Raw genomic sequence first — 20036 nt, forward strand, 5'->3', positions numbered from 1 at the left:
TTAGAGGGTTACCTTAAGAAAATGTTTGTTCAACAAGGTTTTATATTACAACCCCTTGCATGTATCGCGCCGATTACGGCTGCGGCAGCATTTTGGATTGAGTCGCTTGAAGAGAACCTTAGTTCCTCTACGCTAGACGACATTACGGACAGGCTTAGAGTCCTTAAACTAGCTAATTCTTTCATTTCGGAGGCCGTAGTACATTTAACCAAACTTACGGCTAAGAACTCAGGATTCGCCATACAGGCACGCAGAGCACTGTGGCTAAAATCCTGGTCAGCTGATGTTACTTCTAAGTCCAAATTACTTAATATACCTTTCAAGGGGCAGTCCTTATTCGGGCCCGGTTTGAAAGAAATTATCGCTGACATTACGGGAGGTAAGGGCCACGCCCTACCTCAAGACAAGGCCAAAGCTAAGGCTAGACAGTCTAATTTTCGTCCCTTTCGGAATTTCAAAACAGGAGCAGCATCAACCTCCACTGCACCAAAACAGGAAGGAGCTGTTGCTCGTTACAGGCAAGGCTGGAAGCCTAACCAGTCCTGGAACAAAAGCAAGCAGGCCAGGAAACCTGCTGCTGCCCCAAAGACAGCATGAACCGAGAGCCCCCGATCCGGGACCGGATCTAGTAGGGGGCAGACTCTCTCTTTTCGCCCAGGCCTGGGCAAGAGATGTTCAGGATCCCTGGGCACTAGAGATCATATCTCAGGGATACCTTCTAGACTTCAAATTATCTCCCCCAAGAGGGAGATTTCATCTGTCAAGGTTGTCAACAAACCAGATAAAGAAAGAAGCGTTTCTACGCTGCGTACAAGATCTGTTAACAATGGGAGTGATCCATCCGGTTCCGTGGTCGGAACAAGGACAAGGGTTCTACTCAAACCTGTTTGTGGTTCCCAAAAAAGAGGGAACTTTCAGGCCAATCTTAGATTTAAAGACTCTAAACAAATTCCTAAGAGTTCCATCGTTCAAAATGGAAACTATTCGGACAATCTTACCCATGATCCAAGAGGGTCAGTACATGACCACAGTGGATTTAAAGGATGCTTACCTTCACATACCGATCCACAAAGATCATCACCGGTATCTAAGGTTTGCCTTCTTAGACAGGCACTACCAGTTTGTAGCTCTTCCATTCGGATTGGCTACGGCTCCAAGAATCTTCACAAAGGTTCTGGGTGCCCTTCTAGCGGTACTAAGACCGCGAGGGATTTCGGTAGCTCCGTACCTAGACGACATTCTAATACAAGCTTCAAGCTTTCAAACTGCCAAGTCTCATACAGAGTTAGTTCTGGCATTTCTAAGGTCGCATGGATGGAAAGTGAACGAAAAGAAGAGTTCTCTCTTTCCTCTCACAAGAGTTCCATTCTTGGGGACTCTTATAGATTCTGTAGAAATGAAGATTTACCTGACAGAAGACAGGTTAACAAAACTTCAAAATGCATGCCGCGTCCTTCATTCCATTCAACACCCGTCAGTAGCTCAATGCATGGAGGTGATCGGCTTAATGGTAGCGGCAATGGACATAGTACCTTTTGCACGCCTACACCTCAGACCGCTGCAATTATGCATGCTAAGTCAGTGGAATGGGGATTACTCAGATTTGTCCCCTACTCTGAATCTGAATCAAGAGACCAGAAATTCTCTTCTATGGTGGCTTCATCGGCCACACCTGTCCAGGGGGATGCCATTCAGCAGGCCAGACTGGACAATTGTAACAACAGACGCCAGCCTACTAGGTTGGGGCGCTGTCTGGAATTCTCTGAAGGCTCAGGGACTATGGAATCAGGAGGAGAGTCTCCTTCCAATAAACATTCTGGAATTGAGAGCAGTTCTCAATGCCCTTCTGGCTTGGCCCCAGTTAATAACTCGGGGGTTCATCAGGTTTCAGTCGGACAACATCACGACTGTAGCTTACATCAACCATCAGGGAGGGACAAGAAGCTCCCTAGCAATGATGGAAGTATCAAAGATAATTCGCTGGGCAGAGTCTCACTCTTGCCACCTGTCAGCAATCCACATCCCGGGAGTGGAGAACTGGGAGGCGGATTTCTTGAGTCGCCAGACTCTTCATCCGGGGGAGTGGGAACTTCATCCGGAGGTCTTTGCCCAAATACTTCGACGTTGGGGCAAACCAGAGATAGATCTCATGGCGTCTCGCCAGAACGCCAAACTTCCTCGCTACGGGTCCAGATCCAGGGATCCGGGAGCAGTTCTGATAGATGCTTTGACAGCACCTTGGAACTTCAGGATGGCTTATGTGTTTCCACCCTTCCCGCTGCTTCCTCGATTGATTGCCAAAATCAAACAGGAGAGAGCATCAGTAATTCTAATAGCACCTGCTTGGCCACGCAGGACTTGGTATGCAGATCTAGTGGACATGTCATTCTGTCCGCCTTGGTCTCTACCTCTAAGACAGGACCTTCTGATACAGGGTCCATTCAAACATCAAAATCTAACTTCTCTGAAGCTGACTGCTTGGAAATTGAACGCTTGATTTTATCAAAACGTGGTTTTTCTGAGTCGGTTATTGATACCCTGATTCAGGCTAGGAAGCCTGTTACCAGAAGGATTTACCATAAAATATGGCGGAAATACCTATACTGGTGCGAATCCAAAGGTTACTCCTGGAGTAAGGTTAGGATCGCTAGGATATTGTCTTTTCTACAAGAAGGTTTAGAAAAGGGTTTATCAGCTAGTTCATTAAAGGGACAGATTTCAGCTCTGTCCATCTTGTTTCATAGACGTCTGTCAGAAAATCCAGACGTCCAGTCCTTTTGTCAGGCTTTAGCTAGGATCAAGCCTGTGTTTAAAGCTGTTGCTCCACCATGGAGTTTAAACTTAGTTCTTAACGTTTTACAGGGTGTTCCGTTTGAACCCCTTCATTCCATTGATATAAAAATGTTATCTTGGAAAGTTCTGTTTTTAATGGCTATTTCCTCGGCTCGAAGAGTCTCTGAGTTATCAGCCTTACATTGTGATTCCCCTTATCTGATTTTTCACTCAGACAAGGTAGTTCTGCGTACTAAACCTGGGTTCTTACCTAAGGTAGTCACTAACAGGAACATCAATCAAGAGATTGTTGTCCCATCCTTGTGTCCAAATCCTTCTTCAAAGAAGGAACGTCTTTTACACAATCTGGATGTAGTTCGTGCCCTCAAGTTCTACTTGCAGGCAACTAAAGATTTTCGCCAAACTTCTTCCTTGTTTGTCGTTTACTCTGGACAGAGGAGAGGTCAAAAAGCTTCTGCTACCTCTCTATCTTTTTGGCTTCGTAGCATAATACGTTTAGCCTATGAGACTGCTGGACAGCAGCCTCCTGAAAGAATTACAGCTCACTCCACTAGAGCTGTGGCTTCCACTTGGGCCTTTAAGAATGAGGCCTCTGTTGAACAGATTTGCAAGGCTGCAACTTGGTCTTCGCTTCATACTTTTTCCAAATTTTACAAATTTGACACTTTTGCTTCTTCGGAGGCTATTTTTGGGAGAAAGGTTCTTCAGGCAGTGGTTCCTTCTGTATAATGAGCCTGCCTATCCCTCCCGTCATCCGTGTACTTTTGCTTTGGTATTGGTATCCCAGAAGTAATGATGACCCGTGGACTGATCACACATAACAGAAGAAAACATAATTTATGCTTACCTGATAAATTCCTTTCTTCTGTTGTGTGATCAGTCCACGGCCCGCCCTGTTTTAAGGCAGGTAAATATTTTTTAAATTATACTCCAGTCACCACTTCACCCTTGGTTACTCCTTTCTCGTTGATTCTTGGTCGAATGACTGGGACTGACGTAGAGGGGAGGAGCTATATGCAGCTCTGCTGGGTGAATCCTCTTGCATTTCCTGTTGGGGAGGAGTTATATCCCAGAAGTAATGATGACCCGTGGACTGATCACACAACAGAAGAAAGGAATTTATCAGGTAAGCATAAATTATGTTTTTTTGACTTTTTTTGCGCCAAAAGTGTCGGCGTTCCGGATGTGGCGTCATTTTTGGCGCCAAAAGCATTTAGGAGCCAAATAATGTGGGCGTCTTTTTTGGCGCTAAAAAAATATGGGCGTCACTATTGTCTCCACATTATTTAAGTCTCATTATTTATTGCTTCTGGTTGCTAGAAGCTTGTTCACTGGCATTTTTCCCCATTGCTGAAACTGTCATTTAAGGAATTTGATCAATTTTGCTTTATATGTTGTTTTTTCTATTACATATTGCAAGATGTCCCACGTTAACACTGAGTCAGAAGATACTTCTGGAAAATCGCTGCCTGGTGCTGGATCTACCAAATCTAAGTGTATCTGCTGTAAACTTATGGTATCTGTTCCTCCAGCTGTTTGTACTGATTGTCATGACAAACTTGTTAATGCAGATAATATTTCCTTTAGTACTGTTACATTACCTGTTGCTGTTCCGTCAACATCTAATGCTCAGAGTGTTCCTGATAACATAAGAGATTTTGTTTCTAAATCCATTAAGAAGGCTATGTCTGTTATTCCTCCTCCTAGTAAACGTAAAAAGTCTTTTAAAACTTCTCATTTTTCAGATGAATTTTTAAATGAACATCATCATTCTGATTCTGATAATGGTTCTTCTGGTTCAGAGGATTCTGTCTCAGAGGTTGATGCTGATAAATCTTCATATTTATTTAAAATTGAATTTATTCGTTCTTTACTTAAAGAAGTTCTAATTGCATTAGAAATAGAGGATTCTAGTCCTCTTGATACTAAATCTAAACGTTTAGATAAGGTTTTTAAATCTCCTGTAGTTATTCCAGAAGTTTTTCCTGTCCCTGATGCTATTTCTGAAGTAATTTCCAGGGAATGGAATAATTTGGGTAATTCATTTACTCCTTCTAAACGTTTTAAGCAATTATATCCTGTGCCATCTGACAGATTAGAGTTTTGGGACAAAATCCCTAAGGTTTATGGGGCTGTCTCTACTCTTGCTAAGCGTATTACTATTCCTACGGCAGATGGTACTTCCTTTAAGGATCCTTTAGATAGGAAAATTGAATCCTTTCTAAGAAAAGCTTACTTGTGTTCAGGTAATCTTCTTAGACCTGTTATATCTTTAGCGGATGTTGCTGCAGCTTCAACTTTTTGGTTAGAAGCTTTAGCGCAACAAGTAACAGATCATAATTCTCAGCATTATTAATCTTCTTCAACATGCTAATAATTTTATTTGTGATGCCATCTTTGATATCATTAGAGTTCATGTCAGGTATATGTCTCTAGCTATTTTAGCTAGAAGAGCTTTATGGCTTAAAACTTGGAATGCTGATATGTCTTCTAAGTCTACTCTGCTTTCCCTTTCTTTCCAGGGTAATAAATTATTTTGTTCTCAGTTGGTTTCTATTATCTCAACTGTTACTGGAGGGAAAGGAACTTTTTTACCACAGGATAAAAAATCTAAAGGTAAATTTAGGTCTAATAATCGTTTTCGTTCCTTTCGTCACAACAAGGAACAAAAGCCTGATCCTTCATCCTCAGGAGCGGTATCAGTTTGGAAACCATCTCCAGTCTGGAATAAATCCAAGCCTTTTAGAAAACCAAAGCCAGCTCCTAAGTCCACGTGAAGGTGCGGCCCTCATTCCAGCTCAGCTGGTAGGGGGCAGATTACGTTTTTTCAAAGAAATTTGGATCAAATCTGTTCACAATCTTTGGATTCAGAACATTGTTTCAGAAGGGTACAGAATTGGCTTCAAGATAAGGCCTCCTGCAAAGAGATTTTTTCTTTCCCGTGTCCCAGTAAACCCAGCGAAGGCTCAAGTATTTCTGAATTGTGTTTCAAATCTAGAGTTGGCTGGAGTAATTATGCCAGTTCCAGTTCTGGAACCAGGGGCTGGGGTTTTATTCAAATCTCTTCATTGTACCAAAGAAGGAGAATTCCTTCAGACCAGTTCTGGATCTAAAAATGTTGAATCGTTATGTAAGGATACCAACATTCAAAATGGTAACTGTAAGGACTATCCTGCCTTTTGTTCAGCAAGGGCATTATATGTCTACAATAGATTTACAGGATGCATATCTGCATATTCCGATTCATCCAGATCACTATCAGTTTCTGAGATTCTCTTTCCTAGACAAGCATTACCAGTTTGTGGCTCTACCGTTTGGCCTAGCAACAGCTCCAAGAATTTTTACAAAGGTTCTCGGTGCCCTTCTGTCTGTAATCAGAGAACAGGGTATTGTGGTATTTCCTTATTTGGACGATATCTTGGTACTTGCTCAGTCTTCACATTTAGCAGAATCTCATACGAATCGACTTGTGGTGTTTCTTCAAGATCATGGTTGGAGGATCAATTTACCAAAAAGTTCATTGATTCCTCAGACAAGGGTAACCTTTTTAGGTTTCCAGATAGATTCAGTGTCCATGACTCTGTCTTTGACAGACAAGAGACGTCTAAAATTGATATCAGCTTGTCGAAACCTTCAGTCACAATCATTCCCTTCGGTAGCCTTATGCATGGAAATTCTAGGTCTTATGACTGCTGCATCGGACGCGATCCCCTTTGCTCGTTTTCACATGCGACCTCTTCAGCTCTGTATGCTGAACCAGTGGTGCAGGGATTGCACAAAGATATCTCAATTAATATCTTTAAAACCGATTGTACGACACTCTCTGACGTGGTAGAGAGATCACCATCGTTTAGTTCAGAGGGCTTCTTTTGTTCTTCCGACCTGGACTGTAATTTCAACAGATGCAAGTCTTACAGGTTGGGGAGCTGTGTGGGGGTCTCTGACAGCACAAGGGGTTTGGGAATCTCAAGAGGTGAGATTACCGATCAATATTTTGGAACTCCGTGCAATTTTCAGAGCTCTTCAGTCTTGGCCTCTTCTAAAGAGAGAATTGTTCATTTGTTTTCAGACAGACAATGTCACAACTGTGGCATACATCAATCATCAAGGAGGGACTCACAGTCCTCTGGCTATGAAAGAAGTATCTCGAATTCTGGTATGGGCGGAATCCAGCTCCTGTCTAGTTTCTGCGGTTCATATCCCAGGTATAGACAATTGGGAAGCGGATTATCTCAGTCGCCAAACGTTACATCCGGGCGAATGGTCTCTTCACCCAGAGGTATTTCTTCAGATTGTTCAAATGTGGGGACTTCCAGAAATAGATCTGATGGCCTCTCATCTAAACAAGAAACTTCCCAGGTATCTGTCCAGATCCAGGGATCCTCAAGCGGAAGCAGTGGATGCATTGTCACTTCCTTGGAAGTATCATCCTGCCTATATCTTTCCGCCTCTAGTTCTTCTTCCAAGAGTAATCTCCAAGTTTCTGACGGAATGCTCGTTTGTTCTGCTGTTAGCTCCAGCATGGCCTCACATGTTTTGGTATGCGGATCTTGTCCGGATGGCCTCTTGCCAACCGTGGACTCTTCCGTTAAGACCAGACCTTCTGTCACAAGGTCCTTTTTTTCCATCAGGATCTCAAATCCTTAAATTTAAAGGTGTGGAGATTGAACGCTTGATTCTTAGTCAAAGAGGTTTCTCTGACTCTGTGATTAATACTATGTTACAGGCTTGTAAATCCGTATCTAGGGAGATATATTATAGAGTCTGGAAGACTTATATTTCTTGGTGTCTTTCTCATCATTTTTCCTGGCATTCTTTTAGAATTCCGAGAATTTTACAGTTTCTTCAGGATGGTTTGGATAAAGGTTTGTCTGCAAGTTCCTTGAAAGGACAAATCTCTGCTCTTTCTGTTCTTTTTCACAGAAAGATTGCTAATCTTCCTGATATTCATTGTTTTGTACAAGCTTTGGTTCGTATAAAACCTGTCATTAAGTCAATTTCTCCTCCTTGGAGTTTGAATTTGGTTCTGGGGGCTCTTCAAGCTCCTTTGTTTGAACCTATGCATTCATTGGACATTAAATTACTTTCTTGGAAAGTTTTTGTTCCTTTTGGCCTATCTTCTGCCAGTAGAGTTTCTGAATTATCTGCTCTTTCTTGTGAGTCTCCTTTTCTGATTTTTCACCAGGATAAGGCGGTGTTGCGAACTTCTTTTAAATTTTTACCTAAGGTTGTGAATTCTAACAACATTAGTAGAGAAATTGTGGTTCCTTCATTATGTCCTAATCCTAAGAATTCTAAGGAGAAATCATTGCATTCTTTGGATGTAGTTAGAGCTTTGAAATATTATGTTGAAGCTACTAAGAATTTCAGAAAGACTTCTAGTCTATTTGTTATCTTTTCCGCTTCTAGGAAAGGTCAGAAGGCCTCTGCCATTTCTTTGGCATCTTGGTTGAAATCTTTAATTCATCATGCTTATGTCGAGTCGGGTAAAACTCCGCCTCAAAGGATTACAGCTAATTCTACTAGGTCAGTTTCTACTTCCTGGGCGTTTAGGAATGAAGCTTCTGTTGATCAGATTTGCAAAGCAGCAACTTGGTCTTCTTTGCATACTTTTACTAAATTCTACCATTTTGATGTGTTCTTCTTCTGAAGCTGTTTTTGGTAGAAAAGTACTTTAGGCAGATGTTTCAGTTTGAATCTTCTGCTTATATTTTCAGTTTTTTTCTTTAAGATTTAAACTTTATTTTTGGGTGTGGATTATTTTCAGCGGAATTGGCTGTCTTTATTTTATCCCTCCCTCTCTAGTGACTCTTGCGTGGAAGATCCACATCTTGGGTAGTCATTATCCCATACGTCACTAGCTCATGGACTCTTGCTAATTACATGAAAGAAAACATAATTTATGTAAGAACTTACCTGATAAATTCATTTCTTTCATATTAGCAAGAGTCCATGAGGCCCACCCTTTTTTGTGGTGGTTATGATTTTTTTGTATAAAGCACAATTATTTCAATTCCTTATATTTATGCTTTGCACTTTTTTCTTATCACCCCACTTCTTGGCTATTCGTTAAACTGATTTGTGGGTGTGGTGAGGGGTGTATTTGTAGGCATTTTAAGGTTTGGGAAACTTTGCCCCTCCTGGTAGGAATGTATATCCCATACGTCACTAGCTCATGGACTCTTGCCAATATGAAAGAAATGAATTTATCAGGAAAGTTCTTACATAAATTATGTTTTTCCTGTGCCAACATTGTCTAAGGCGGATGCTATTCAGGAGTCTTCTGACAATGTTCAAGATATGCCGCAGCTTTCTCCTCAAGCTTTCCAAAATTAGGGTCCATACAGCCAGTGCCCTGCGCTTCCTCCTCCTTCTGGAGTTACCTTGCAAGACATCGCTTCTCTAATGTTTTCAGCGATCTGATGCATTGTCTGCATTTCCCATGCTGCAGGGAAAGCGCAAGAGGAAATGTTAACAATCGGTGAGTAAGGTTACTGACACAGTAGTGGCTATTCCGAATGCCCCTTCCCAGAAATCTGAGGAGGAAGATACTTCGGTAGCATTTGAGGATGAAATCTCAGACTCGCAGTGTAATTCCTTCTGCTGATACTGATGTTGTTTCATTCAGGTTTAAGCTTGAACACCTCAGTTTGTTACTTAAGGAGGTTTTAGCTACCCTGGATGACTGATACTACTGTTTTAGTCGATCCGAAGTAGTCTAGTAAACTAAACAAGTATTTTGATATACCTTCCATGGTGGAGGTTTTTCCTGTACCAGATCGAGCTACAGAGATTATTGCTAGGGAATGGGAGAGACCTGGTATTCCTTTTTCTCCATCCCCTATATTTAAGAAGATGTTTCCTATAGCAGACTCTATCAGGGAGTCTTGACAGACAGTTCCCAAGGTGGAAGGTGCAATTTCCACGCTAGCTAAGGGGACCGCTATTCCCATAGTAGATAGTTGTTCCTTCAAGGATCCTATGGACAAGATATTAGAGGGGTTACTCAAGAAAATGTATGTACACCAAGGTTTACAATGGCAACCTGCGGTGTGTATTGCTACTGTCACTAGTGCGGCAGCATACTGGTTTGATGCGTTGTCTGATTCTATTCGGACGGACACTCCCCTCGACGAGATCCAGGATAGGATCAAGGCCCTTAAGTTGGCTAATTCTTTTATTGCGGATGTCTCCCTACAGGTTATTAAACTAGGAGCAAATATTTATGGTTTTGCCGTATTGTCTCGCAGAGCCTTATGGTTGAAGTCCTGGTCTGCAGATGTCATCTAAGTCTAAGCTTTTGGCGATCCCTTACAAGGGAAAGACTTTGTTTTTGCCGGGTGTGGCTGAGATAATTTCCGACATTACGGGAGGAAAAGGTAATTTCCTCCCTCAGGATGAGAGGAATAAGCAGAAGGGACGTCAGATTAATGTTCGCTTCTTTCAAATCTTCAAGGGTAAGCTTTCCTCTCCCTCTACAAAACAAGAACAGTCCAAGCCTTCCTGGAGGTCCAACCAGTCGTGGAACAAGAGAAAGCAAGCTAAGAAGCCTGCCAACAACTCAAAATCAGCATGAAGGGTCTGCTCTCGATCCGGCACCGGATCTTGTGGGGGGCAGACTATCCTTTGCTCAGGCCTGGGTTCGGGATGTTCCAGATCCCTGGGCGGTGGACATCGTGTCGCAGGAATACAAGCTAGAATTCAAAACACTTTCTCCCAGGGGCAGGTTTCTTCTCTCAAGATTATCTGTAGACCAGATAAAGAGGCGTTCTTACACCGTGTTCAAGATCTTTTCGACCTGGGAGTGATGGTTCCTGTACCAATGCAGGATCAGGTTCTGGGATTTTACTCCAATCTGTTCGTGGTTCCCAAAAAAGAGGGAACCTTCAGACCAATTTTAGATTTCGCCAAACAATCCCCCGTCAAGGGGAAAAAAAGTCTTATACAATCTTGTCTTGTGTGGATACCAGAATAACAATGTCGGTGGATGTACATACACTTACCCCCAATCTTCACGGCTTACAAACCCGACGTGGTGAACAGTAGAAGTGCCGTGCGAGTGACTGAATGGATCCTTTCGGCGGCCGTAAGTCTGTGCGCCCTGCTCGGAGCCTCCTCGCTCTACAAGCCCGCTTCCTCGGACGCCGCCTGTTCACACTCCTCTCGGCACTCGGGTATGACGTCACTGTCAGGTGCCGACTTGTATGGGGGGTAAGGAATCCCTGATCCTCCGTTGCCGGTCTCTGAGACCCCTTTCGGTTACCTCGTATGGATCCTGGCAGGTAATATCGCAGGTGCTGGGAACAATTAAACTGCAATTCCGGTGGTCGGCTCAATGCAATAATTCAAAGGAAAGTCCGGAGCCGCAGTATTAAAATATATAATTTCTTTATTTAACCATAAAACAGGTCAGGTAACCTCGTTAGCACAAACATGCCCTTCAGTTGACTGATAAGCTTACGCGTTTCGGCATTATCGCCATATTCATAGCTCTCAAAATCCCTTACAACTGTTGGGCCTAAAAGGATTTAAAACTACCGGATTGGCTGATGGGCATTAATCACTTAACTCTTTCTTATCTTGTGAAATTTGGTGTTACCTATTCGCATAAACTGTTACCATAAAATCCACCTGTAAATCTAAAGAATGACTTAACTATTATGCAAAAATATGGCTTATACATGTTACATAAATGTTGTCTCAATATATACACTGTTACATAGTGATATTGAAATACCAAGTATTGTTTTTTTCTAATGTTGACAACATATTAATTTAACTACCTATTTACCTCTTCTATTGGACAGGGAAAACAGTGTATAGATCAAATGTTGTATTATACACATTAAACATATTGTATTTTGTATTGTATCTGTATTCCTAGACTGGACTTTTATAGTGTACAACTTACAATTTTATATTAATTTATTACAGGGCAAAAACATTTCAATCAAAACCATTGAATATCAACATCAGAAATATGTGTATTGGCAAGATAGACCTATGCTATAAATGCCTATGACTGGTCATAAATTGCCCTGAACTAAAAAATAAATAAAAAATAAATAGACACTAAATGATATACACAAAAATTGTCCCAGCCTCATATCATATTCTCCCTTAATACCAGTGATTTATGAGGTCATAGGCTGAGTTTAATCCAGTAGGATATCTTGTTTTCATTTCAAATATCCAAAAGACCTCTCTTCGTGCAAGTGCTGCCTTCCTGTCACCCCCCCCCCCCCCCCTTCGGCCAGCTTTAACACTCTATAACTCTATTATGGTCCATTTAAAACTGGAATTGTTTTTATTATGGACTCATTTGAAATGCTGGACGAGTGGGGTTGTCAGGGTGCCAGCCTTGATATCAGAGAGGTGTTCTCTAATACGCACTCTGGTCTCCCTTGTGGTCATCCCTACATACTGTAAACCACAGGCCTCGCAGCCTGCCAGGTACACTGTAAATCTGTTTCTGCAATTCATACATTCTTTGTGGTTATAGTGTCTATTAGTGACACTACATATGAAACCTTCACCTGTCTGCAGATGTTAACATGCTTTGCATGTGATGTTACTACATCTGTAGACTCCTTTAAATCTCAACCAGGAGCTTGCATTCTCCCTTTGTAAATCTTTAAGTTGTGTGGGGGCCAAGATATTCCCCATAGAGACCCCTCTTCTAAAAGAGCATCTACATCCCCTTTCTACAATATCTGATAAAGCCTCATCAGCCGCCAGCATTTTGAAGTGTTTTCTCACTATCTGGCAAATGTTGTTGTACTGTGTGCTGTAATCGGTAACAAAGAAGATGTCTCACTTCTTTTTATTCTTTGATTCACTTTTTTCCAATAGTGTCTCCCTATTAGAAGAAGAGAATTTCTTTTCTAACTGTTAATTTCATGTGACTTATCCTCTTTTTTTGAAGTCGTTCAGACAATTGATCCGCATGTTTTTCATATTGGTCATTATTGCTACAATTCCGCTTAAGTCTGGTGAATTGGCCTTTTGCCACAGACCTAAACACCTGTTTAGGATGACTGCTCCTGGCATGGAGGAGTGTGTTGCCCGATATTGGCTTTCTGTAGACTTCAGTTTCAACACCGACATTGGGGATCCCAATCAAAGTGAGATCCAAAAAATTAATTCTTGTCCTGTTGAGTTCAAAAGTAAACTCCAGGCCAATGTCGTTGTTAAGCCATTCCACAAAAGCCTCTGCACCTTCCTCAGTGCCCCGCCACACCAGGAGCAGATCATCTATGTACCGCTTGAAGAACTGTATGTTTCCCCTGTGGGGGTTATCATCTCCATAGATGCGGGACAACTCCCACCACCCCATAAAGAGGTTGGCGAAAGAGCGCAAATTTTGCGCCCATTGCTGTCCCGCATCTCTGGAGATAAAACACCCCCTCAAAGGTAAAGTAATTGTGTCAATAGGTATCGCACGACTCTCAGTACATACTGTATCAAATCATCTGAGAAACATATATCTCTTCGCAATAAGAATTCAATAGCCATTAGGCCTTTATCGTGCTGAATAGAGGTGTACAGCAGTATTTCTGATGTTGATATTCAATGGTTTTGATTGAAATGTTTTTGCCCTGTAATAAATTAATATAAAATTGTAAGTTGTACACTATAAAAGTCCAGTCTAGGAATACAGTTATAATACAAAATACAATATGTTTAATGTGTATAATACAACATTTGATCTATACACTGTTTTTCCCTGTCCAATAGAAGAGGTAAATAGGTAGTTAAATTAATATGTTTCAACATTAGAAAAAAACAATACTTGGTATTTTTAATATCACTATGTAACAGTGTATATATTGAGACAACATTTATGTAACATGTATAAGCCATATTTTTGCATAATAGTTAAGTCATTCTTTAGATTTACAGGTGGATTTTATGGTAACAGTTTATGCGAATAGGTAATACCAAATTTCACAAGATAAGAAAGAGTTAAGTGATTAATGCCCATCAGCCAATCTGGTAGTTTTAAATCCTTTATTAGGCCCAACAGTTGTAAGGGATTTTAAACTATGAATACGGCGATAATGCCGAAACGCGTAAGTTATCAGTCAACTGAAGGGCATGTTTGTGATAACGCAGTTATCTGACCTGTTTTATGGTTAAATAAAGAAATTATATCTTTTAATACTGCGGCTCCGGACTTACCTTTGAATTACAATTTTAGATTTCAAAAGTCTAAAATTCCTCAGAGTACCGTCCTTCCAGATGGAAACTATTTGTTCCATTCTTCCCTGTGTTTAAGAGGGTCAATTTATGACTGGTGGATTTAAAGGATGTGTACCTGCATGTTCCTATCCACAGGGACCATCACACGTTTCTGAGGTTCACATTTCTAGACAAACACTTCCAGTTTGTGGCTCTCCCATTCGGCCTTGCCACAGCTCCCAGAATTTTTTCAAAGGTTCTGGGATCCCTGTTGGCAGTGCTCCAGTTGCCGGGCATTGCAGTGGCGCCTTATCTGGACGACATTCTGGTTCAGGCACCATCTTTTCAACAAGCAAACTCCCACACACAGACGATCTCACGGATGGAAGGTGAATTTGGTAGAGAGTTCCTTAATTCCAACTACAAGGGTAGTGTTCTTGGGAACCATAATATATTCCCTATCAAGAAGTCAGGAAATCAAAGATTTTCGATTCCTGTCTGGCGCTTCAGTCCTCTCTTGGCCATCAGTGGCTCAATGTATGGAGGTAATTGGTATGATGGTAGCTGCCATGGACATCATTCAGTTTGCCCGTTTCCATCTCAGACCTCGGCAGTTATGCATGCTCAGGCAGTGGAACAGAGAGTATGTGGATCTGTCTCCACGATTACATCTGGTTCAAGAGACAAGGGATTCTCTTCTTTGGTGGTTGTCTCAGGATCATCTCTCCCAGGGAACCTGCTTCTGCAGACCCACCTGGGTGATTGTGACAATGGACGCCAGCCTATTAGGATGGGGGGCATTCTGGGGCTCTCTAAAGGCTCAGGGAACATGCACTCGGACTGAGTCAGTTCTGCCCATAAACATTCTGCAACTGAGAGCAATCTTCAATGCTCTTTTGGCCTGGCCTCAGCTTCGGCCTGGTTTATCAGGTTCTAGTCGGACAACTAAACTTCAGTGGCTTACATCAACCATCAGGGGGGAGCGAGGAGTTCCTTGGCCATGGCAGAGGTAGCCAAGATAAGTTAGTGGGCGGAGTCCCACAACTGCCACCTGTCAGCAATCCACATCCCAGGAGTGGACAACTGGGAGGCGGATTTTCTGAGCAAAGCTGGAAGTGTTTTCCAGCTTAATTCTCAAATGGGTACAGCCGGAGCTGGATCTCATGGTATCTCAGCAGAATGCCAAGCTTCCGAAGTACGGGTCGAGGTCAAGGGATCCTCAGGCTGTACTGATAGACGCTGTGGTGGTACCTTGGAATTTCAGTCTTGCATACCTATTTCCCCTGTTCGCTCTCCTCCCTCGAGTCATTGCTCGAATCAAACAGGAGAGGGTGTCGGTGATCCTCATAGCACCGGCGTGGCCTTGCAGGATCTGGTATACAGACCTGGTGGAGATGTTGTCTCGTCCACCTTGAAGACTTCCATTGAGAAAGAACCTTCTACTTCAGGGGCCCTTCCTTCATCCAAATCTAGTTTCTCTGAAGCCGACTGACTGGAGATTGAACGCTTAATTTTATCTAAGCGTTGATTTTCAGAGTCGGTCATTGAGACCATGATTCAGGAGCGCAAGCCTGTGACTAGGAAGATTTACCATAAGATATGGCGTTAATATCTGCATTGGTGTGAATCCAAAGGCTACTCTTGGAGTAGAGTTCGGATTCCTAGAATGTTGTCCTTTCTCCAAGAGGGCTTGGAGAAGGGTTTATCGGCAAGCTCCCTAAAGGGTCAAATATCTGCCTTGTCTATTTTGTTACATAAACATCTGGCGGATGTACCAGACGTGCAATCGTTCTGTCAGGCCTTGGTCAGAATCAGGCCTGTGTTTAAGCCGGTTACTCCTCCCTGGAGTCTTAATCTAGTTCTTAAAGTTCTTCAACAGGCTCCGTTTGAGCCTATGCATTCCTTAGATATAAAGTTATTATCTTGAAAGGTTTTGTTTCTGGTTGCTATTTCATCTGCTTGTAGAGTTTCAGAGCTGTCTGCATTACAGTATGAGTCTCCTTGCCTTCTTTTTCATTCGGATAAGGTAGTTTTGTGTACTAAGTTAGGGTTTTTTCCCTAAAGTGGATTCAGATCGGAACATTGATCAGGAGATTGTTGTTCCTTCCTTGTGTCCTAACCCTTCTTCTCAGAAGGAACGTCTGCTGCACAATCTGAACGTGGTGTGTGCATTGAAATTCTATTTACAGGCGACTAAGGATTTTCGTCACCCTTTCTGCTCTGTTTATAGTTTTCTCTGGAAAACGTAAGGGGCAGAAAGCTACGGCTACTTCTCCCTTTGTCGCTGAAGAGTATCATTCGCTTGGCTTATGAAACTGCTGGACAGCAGCCTCCTGAGAGAGCAGCTTATTCTACGAGGGCTGTTTCCTCTTCCTGGGCATTCAAAAATGAAGCTTCTGTGGAACAGATTTGCAAGGCTCCAACTTGGTCCTCTCCACACTTTTTCTAAATTCTATAAATTTGATACTTTTGCCTCGGCTGAGGCTTCTTTTGGGAGAAAGGTTCTTCAAGCAGTGGTGCCTTCCATTTAGGTTCCCTGTCTTGTCCCTCCCTTATCTGTGTCCTCTAGCTTGGGTATTGATTCCCAATAGTAATTAGATGATCCGTGGACTCACCGTGTCATTAGAAAGAAAACAAAATTTATGCTTACCTGATAAATGTATTTATTTCTTGACACGGTGAGTCCACGGCCCACCCTATTTTCCGAAGGACAGGGTTTTTTTTGTTATAAACCTCAGACACCTCTGCACCTTGTTGCTTCCTTTCTCTCCTTGCTTCGGTTGAATGACTGGGATTGGAGGGAAGGGAGGTGATATTTAAAGGGCCAATAAACCTAAAAAAGTTATATAATTCTCTAATATTGCCTGTGAATTTTTATAAAAAAGACTGTTTTTCAGACCCGCTCTCTGTGCTCTTCTGAACGGGTCTGTTTTTATCACAGAGCGTATCTGGCCAGCTGTTTAGTCACAGCCCGGCCTGACCGCGCCATTACCCTCAGTGCAGCTCGCTCCTGCTCTGTCGGACAGCGTGAGCGATGAATGTAATGGCGCGGTCGGGCCGGGCTGTTACTAGACAGCTGGCCAGATTCGCTCTGTGATAAAAACAGACCCGCTCATTATTTTTTAGGTTTACTGGCCCTTTAACAGCTTTGTTTGTGGTGCTCTTTGCTGCCTCCTGCTAGGCAGAAATGATATTTCCCAATAGTAATTAGATCTGTGGACTCACTGTGTCAAGAAATTAAAAAATTTATCAGGTAAGCATAAATTTAGTTTTTGCTGTAAATCAGACGTTTGTTCACAGTAACAAAATTATGCTTTTTTTTGTCCCTAGTGGGCTGCTGTCTACTTCACTAGAAGCCCAGTAGCTGGACACTAGTTAGTAATCCTGATCATTCAATCTGAGATTTTGCATTTCCATTAATTCTTAGTGCCATTTCTTCACCTTCCTGTGCCCTATATGTAATTTGGTTTTGAATAATGTTGGCTGTGCTGCTTGAAAATTAGACTACCCGATTGTAACTATGCACTAATTGATGAGCCTTGTGTAGACTTCCTTTTTGATGTATTTGTTTTTCCCTAATGCAGGAAGCAGAGAAAGGTGTTAAATTCTTAACACTCCCACCCGTGTTACACCTTCAGCTTATGAGATTCATGTACGACCCTCAGACTGACCAAAACATCAAAATCAATGACAGGTAACAACGGTTTTCAAGTTTGGGTTAATATGATGTATTAAACCTGGAGAAACGTGGTTTTGATTTATGCTGCAAAATCCTGTAGTGAGGAGATCATGGTCAGCCTCTTAGTATAAAGTAGATCTTAACTTATTTTGCTTTCACCTAAACTATTCATGCTGGAGTTTTTATAATACTTTTAGTCAAGTAATCATTCTCTGGGTCTAACGCATAACTGAGCCATAAACTTACAGCACCGTCTTCTGTGTTAGAGCCGAACAGGTCTGGGAAAGTCATTGACTACCGAATTGCCAAAATTCGCAAATGAGACCATTGGTTATTTTATTTTTTAGCTTGGTTAAGAAGTCTGAGAACTCTTTTTAGAATTAAAACATCTATCTATACAACAAGATACATACATTTACAAAACCCAGAGACTTCTGTATTAGAGAGAAAAACAAAAAAAACCCTGAGTAAGACAGTTACACAGAACAGGGAGGAGATCAATCAGGGCTTAACAAATCCAGAAGACTTTTTTTTTTTTTTTTTTTTAATATATATACCTAGAATTCTATCCCTGGCTCCTAACCTTTTGGATTATACTCCATATATTTATATACAAATACCACTATCTGGCTCCTAAATAATCCTACTGGCTCCTTGATTTTAAGAGTTATCGACCCTTGATGGTTAGTGGTGGAGTAGTACTGTCAGATCAGGGTCATATGTTTCATTACATCATCACACAGCAATTGGTGACATGCAGATCTTCCATGATGCCACCAGTCACAGTTCATGTGTTAGCAATGCTTTTACCTGGTTCTCAAAGAAGCCTAAACCTCATTACAATTGGCTAAAAATGTTTAGTTAAAGGGATTGTCTAATTCATAATTAAACTTTCATGATTCGGATAGAGCATGCAATTTTAAGCAACTTTCTAATTTACTCCTGTTATCAGTTTTCTTCGTTCTCTTAGTATCTTTATTTGAAAAAGCAAGAATGTAAACTTAAAAGCCGGCCCATTTTTGGTTCAGCGCCTGGTTAGCACTTGCTGATTGGTGGCTACATTTAGACATCAATCAGAAAGCGCTACTCAGGTGCTGAACCTAAAATGGGCCGGCTCCTAAGTTTACATTCTATTTCTTTCCTAAGATAAGGTGAGTCCACGGCTTCATTATTTACTGTTGGGAATATCACTCCTGGCTAGCAGGAGGAGGCAAAGAGCACCACAGCCAAGCTGTTAAGTATCACTCCCCTTCCCAAAACACCCAGTCATTCTCTTTGCCTTGGTTCATGGAGGAGGTGAAGTTTTGATGTCTGAAGAAAATTGGATTTTCTTTTACTTCAAGCAAGATTTTTACCAGTATAGAAATCCAGAGTAGGTTTACTCTGTTCTTTCCCTCTTTTCAAGGTTTGGGTCTAGCCGTAATCGATGTCAGTCTCTTCAGTAGGGCATTGGTGGCTTTAAAGAAGCTAGGAACTTGTGAGGTGGGCCTTGCTGTGTTTTCCTAACATTTTGCTGCCCTAGTATAGAAAGCCAGAGTATGTTTACTCTGTTCTTTCTTTTCTTGTCCATGAGCTAGTGACGTATGGGATATACAATCCTACCAGGAGGGGCAAAGTTTCCCAAACCTCAAAATGCCTATAAATACACCCCTCACCACACTCACAATTCAGGTTTTACAAAGTTTGCCTCCTATGGAGGTGGTGAAGTAAGTTTGTGCTAAGATTTCTATGTTGATATGCGCTTCTCAGCATTTTTGAAGCCTGATTCCTCTAGGTACAGTGAATGTCAGAGAGATGTGAAGGGAGTATCGCCTATTGAATGCAATGGTTTTCCTCACAGGGATCTATTTCATAGGTTCTCTGTTATCGGTCGTAGAGATTCATCTCCTACCTCCCTTTTCAGATCGACTATATACTCTCATATTCCATTACCTCTACTGATAACCGTTTCAGTACTGGTTTGGCTATCTGCTATATGTGGATGGGTGTCTTTTGGTAAGTATGTTTTCATTACTTAAGACACCCTCAGCTATGGTTTGGCACTTTATGTATTTATATAAAGTTCTAAATATATGTATTGTACTTATATTTGCCATGATTCAGGTTTTCAGTATATTTCCTTTTTGCAGACTGTCAGTTTCATATCTGGGAAATGCTTTTTTATGAAAATGTATTTCTTACCTGGGGTATAGTCTCTTATTTTCATATTGACTGTCTTTTAAATTTGTGGACAGAATTAGGCTTGCAAGGGCGAAAAATGCCAAAGTTTAATGTATCATTCTTGGTGTGATATTTTTTGGCGCAAAGTTACGTTCGTTGATGCAAATTCATAATTTCCAATGTCTTAGTTGACGCTGAGTCCTTCACAAGGTTGCGTCATCTA

General features: G+C 41.7%; 1 protein-coding gene across 1 annotated transcript in view; it reads left to right on the forward strand.

Moving 5' to 3' along the window:
- The window catches only part of USP7 (ubiquitin specific peptidase 7), a 345176-nt gene that overhangs the window by 152946 nt on the left and 172194 nt on the right, over window positions 1–20036 (forward strand). Inside the window, exon 12 of the mRNA XM_053694268.1 lies at window positions 17559–17668. Coding sequence (XP_053550243.1) covers window positions 17559–17668 — 110 coding nt within the window. The remainder of the gene's footprint in view (window positions 1–17558; window positions 17669–20036) is intronic.

The sequence above is a fragment of the Bombina bombina genome, chromosome 11 (genome assembly GCF_027579735.1).
Source record: "Bombina bombina isolate aBomBom1 chromosome 11, aBomBom1.pri, whole genome shotgun sequence".
In the NCBI taxonomy this organism is placed as follows: domain Eukaryota; kingdom Metazoa; phylum Chordata; class Amphibia; order Anura; family Bombinatoridae; genus Bombina; species Bombina bombina.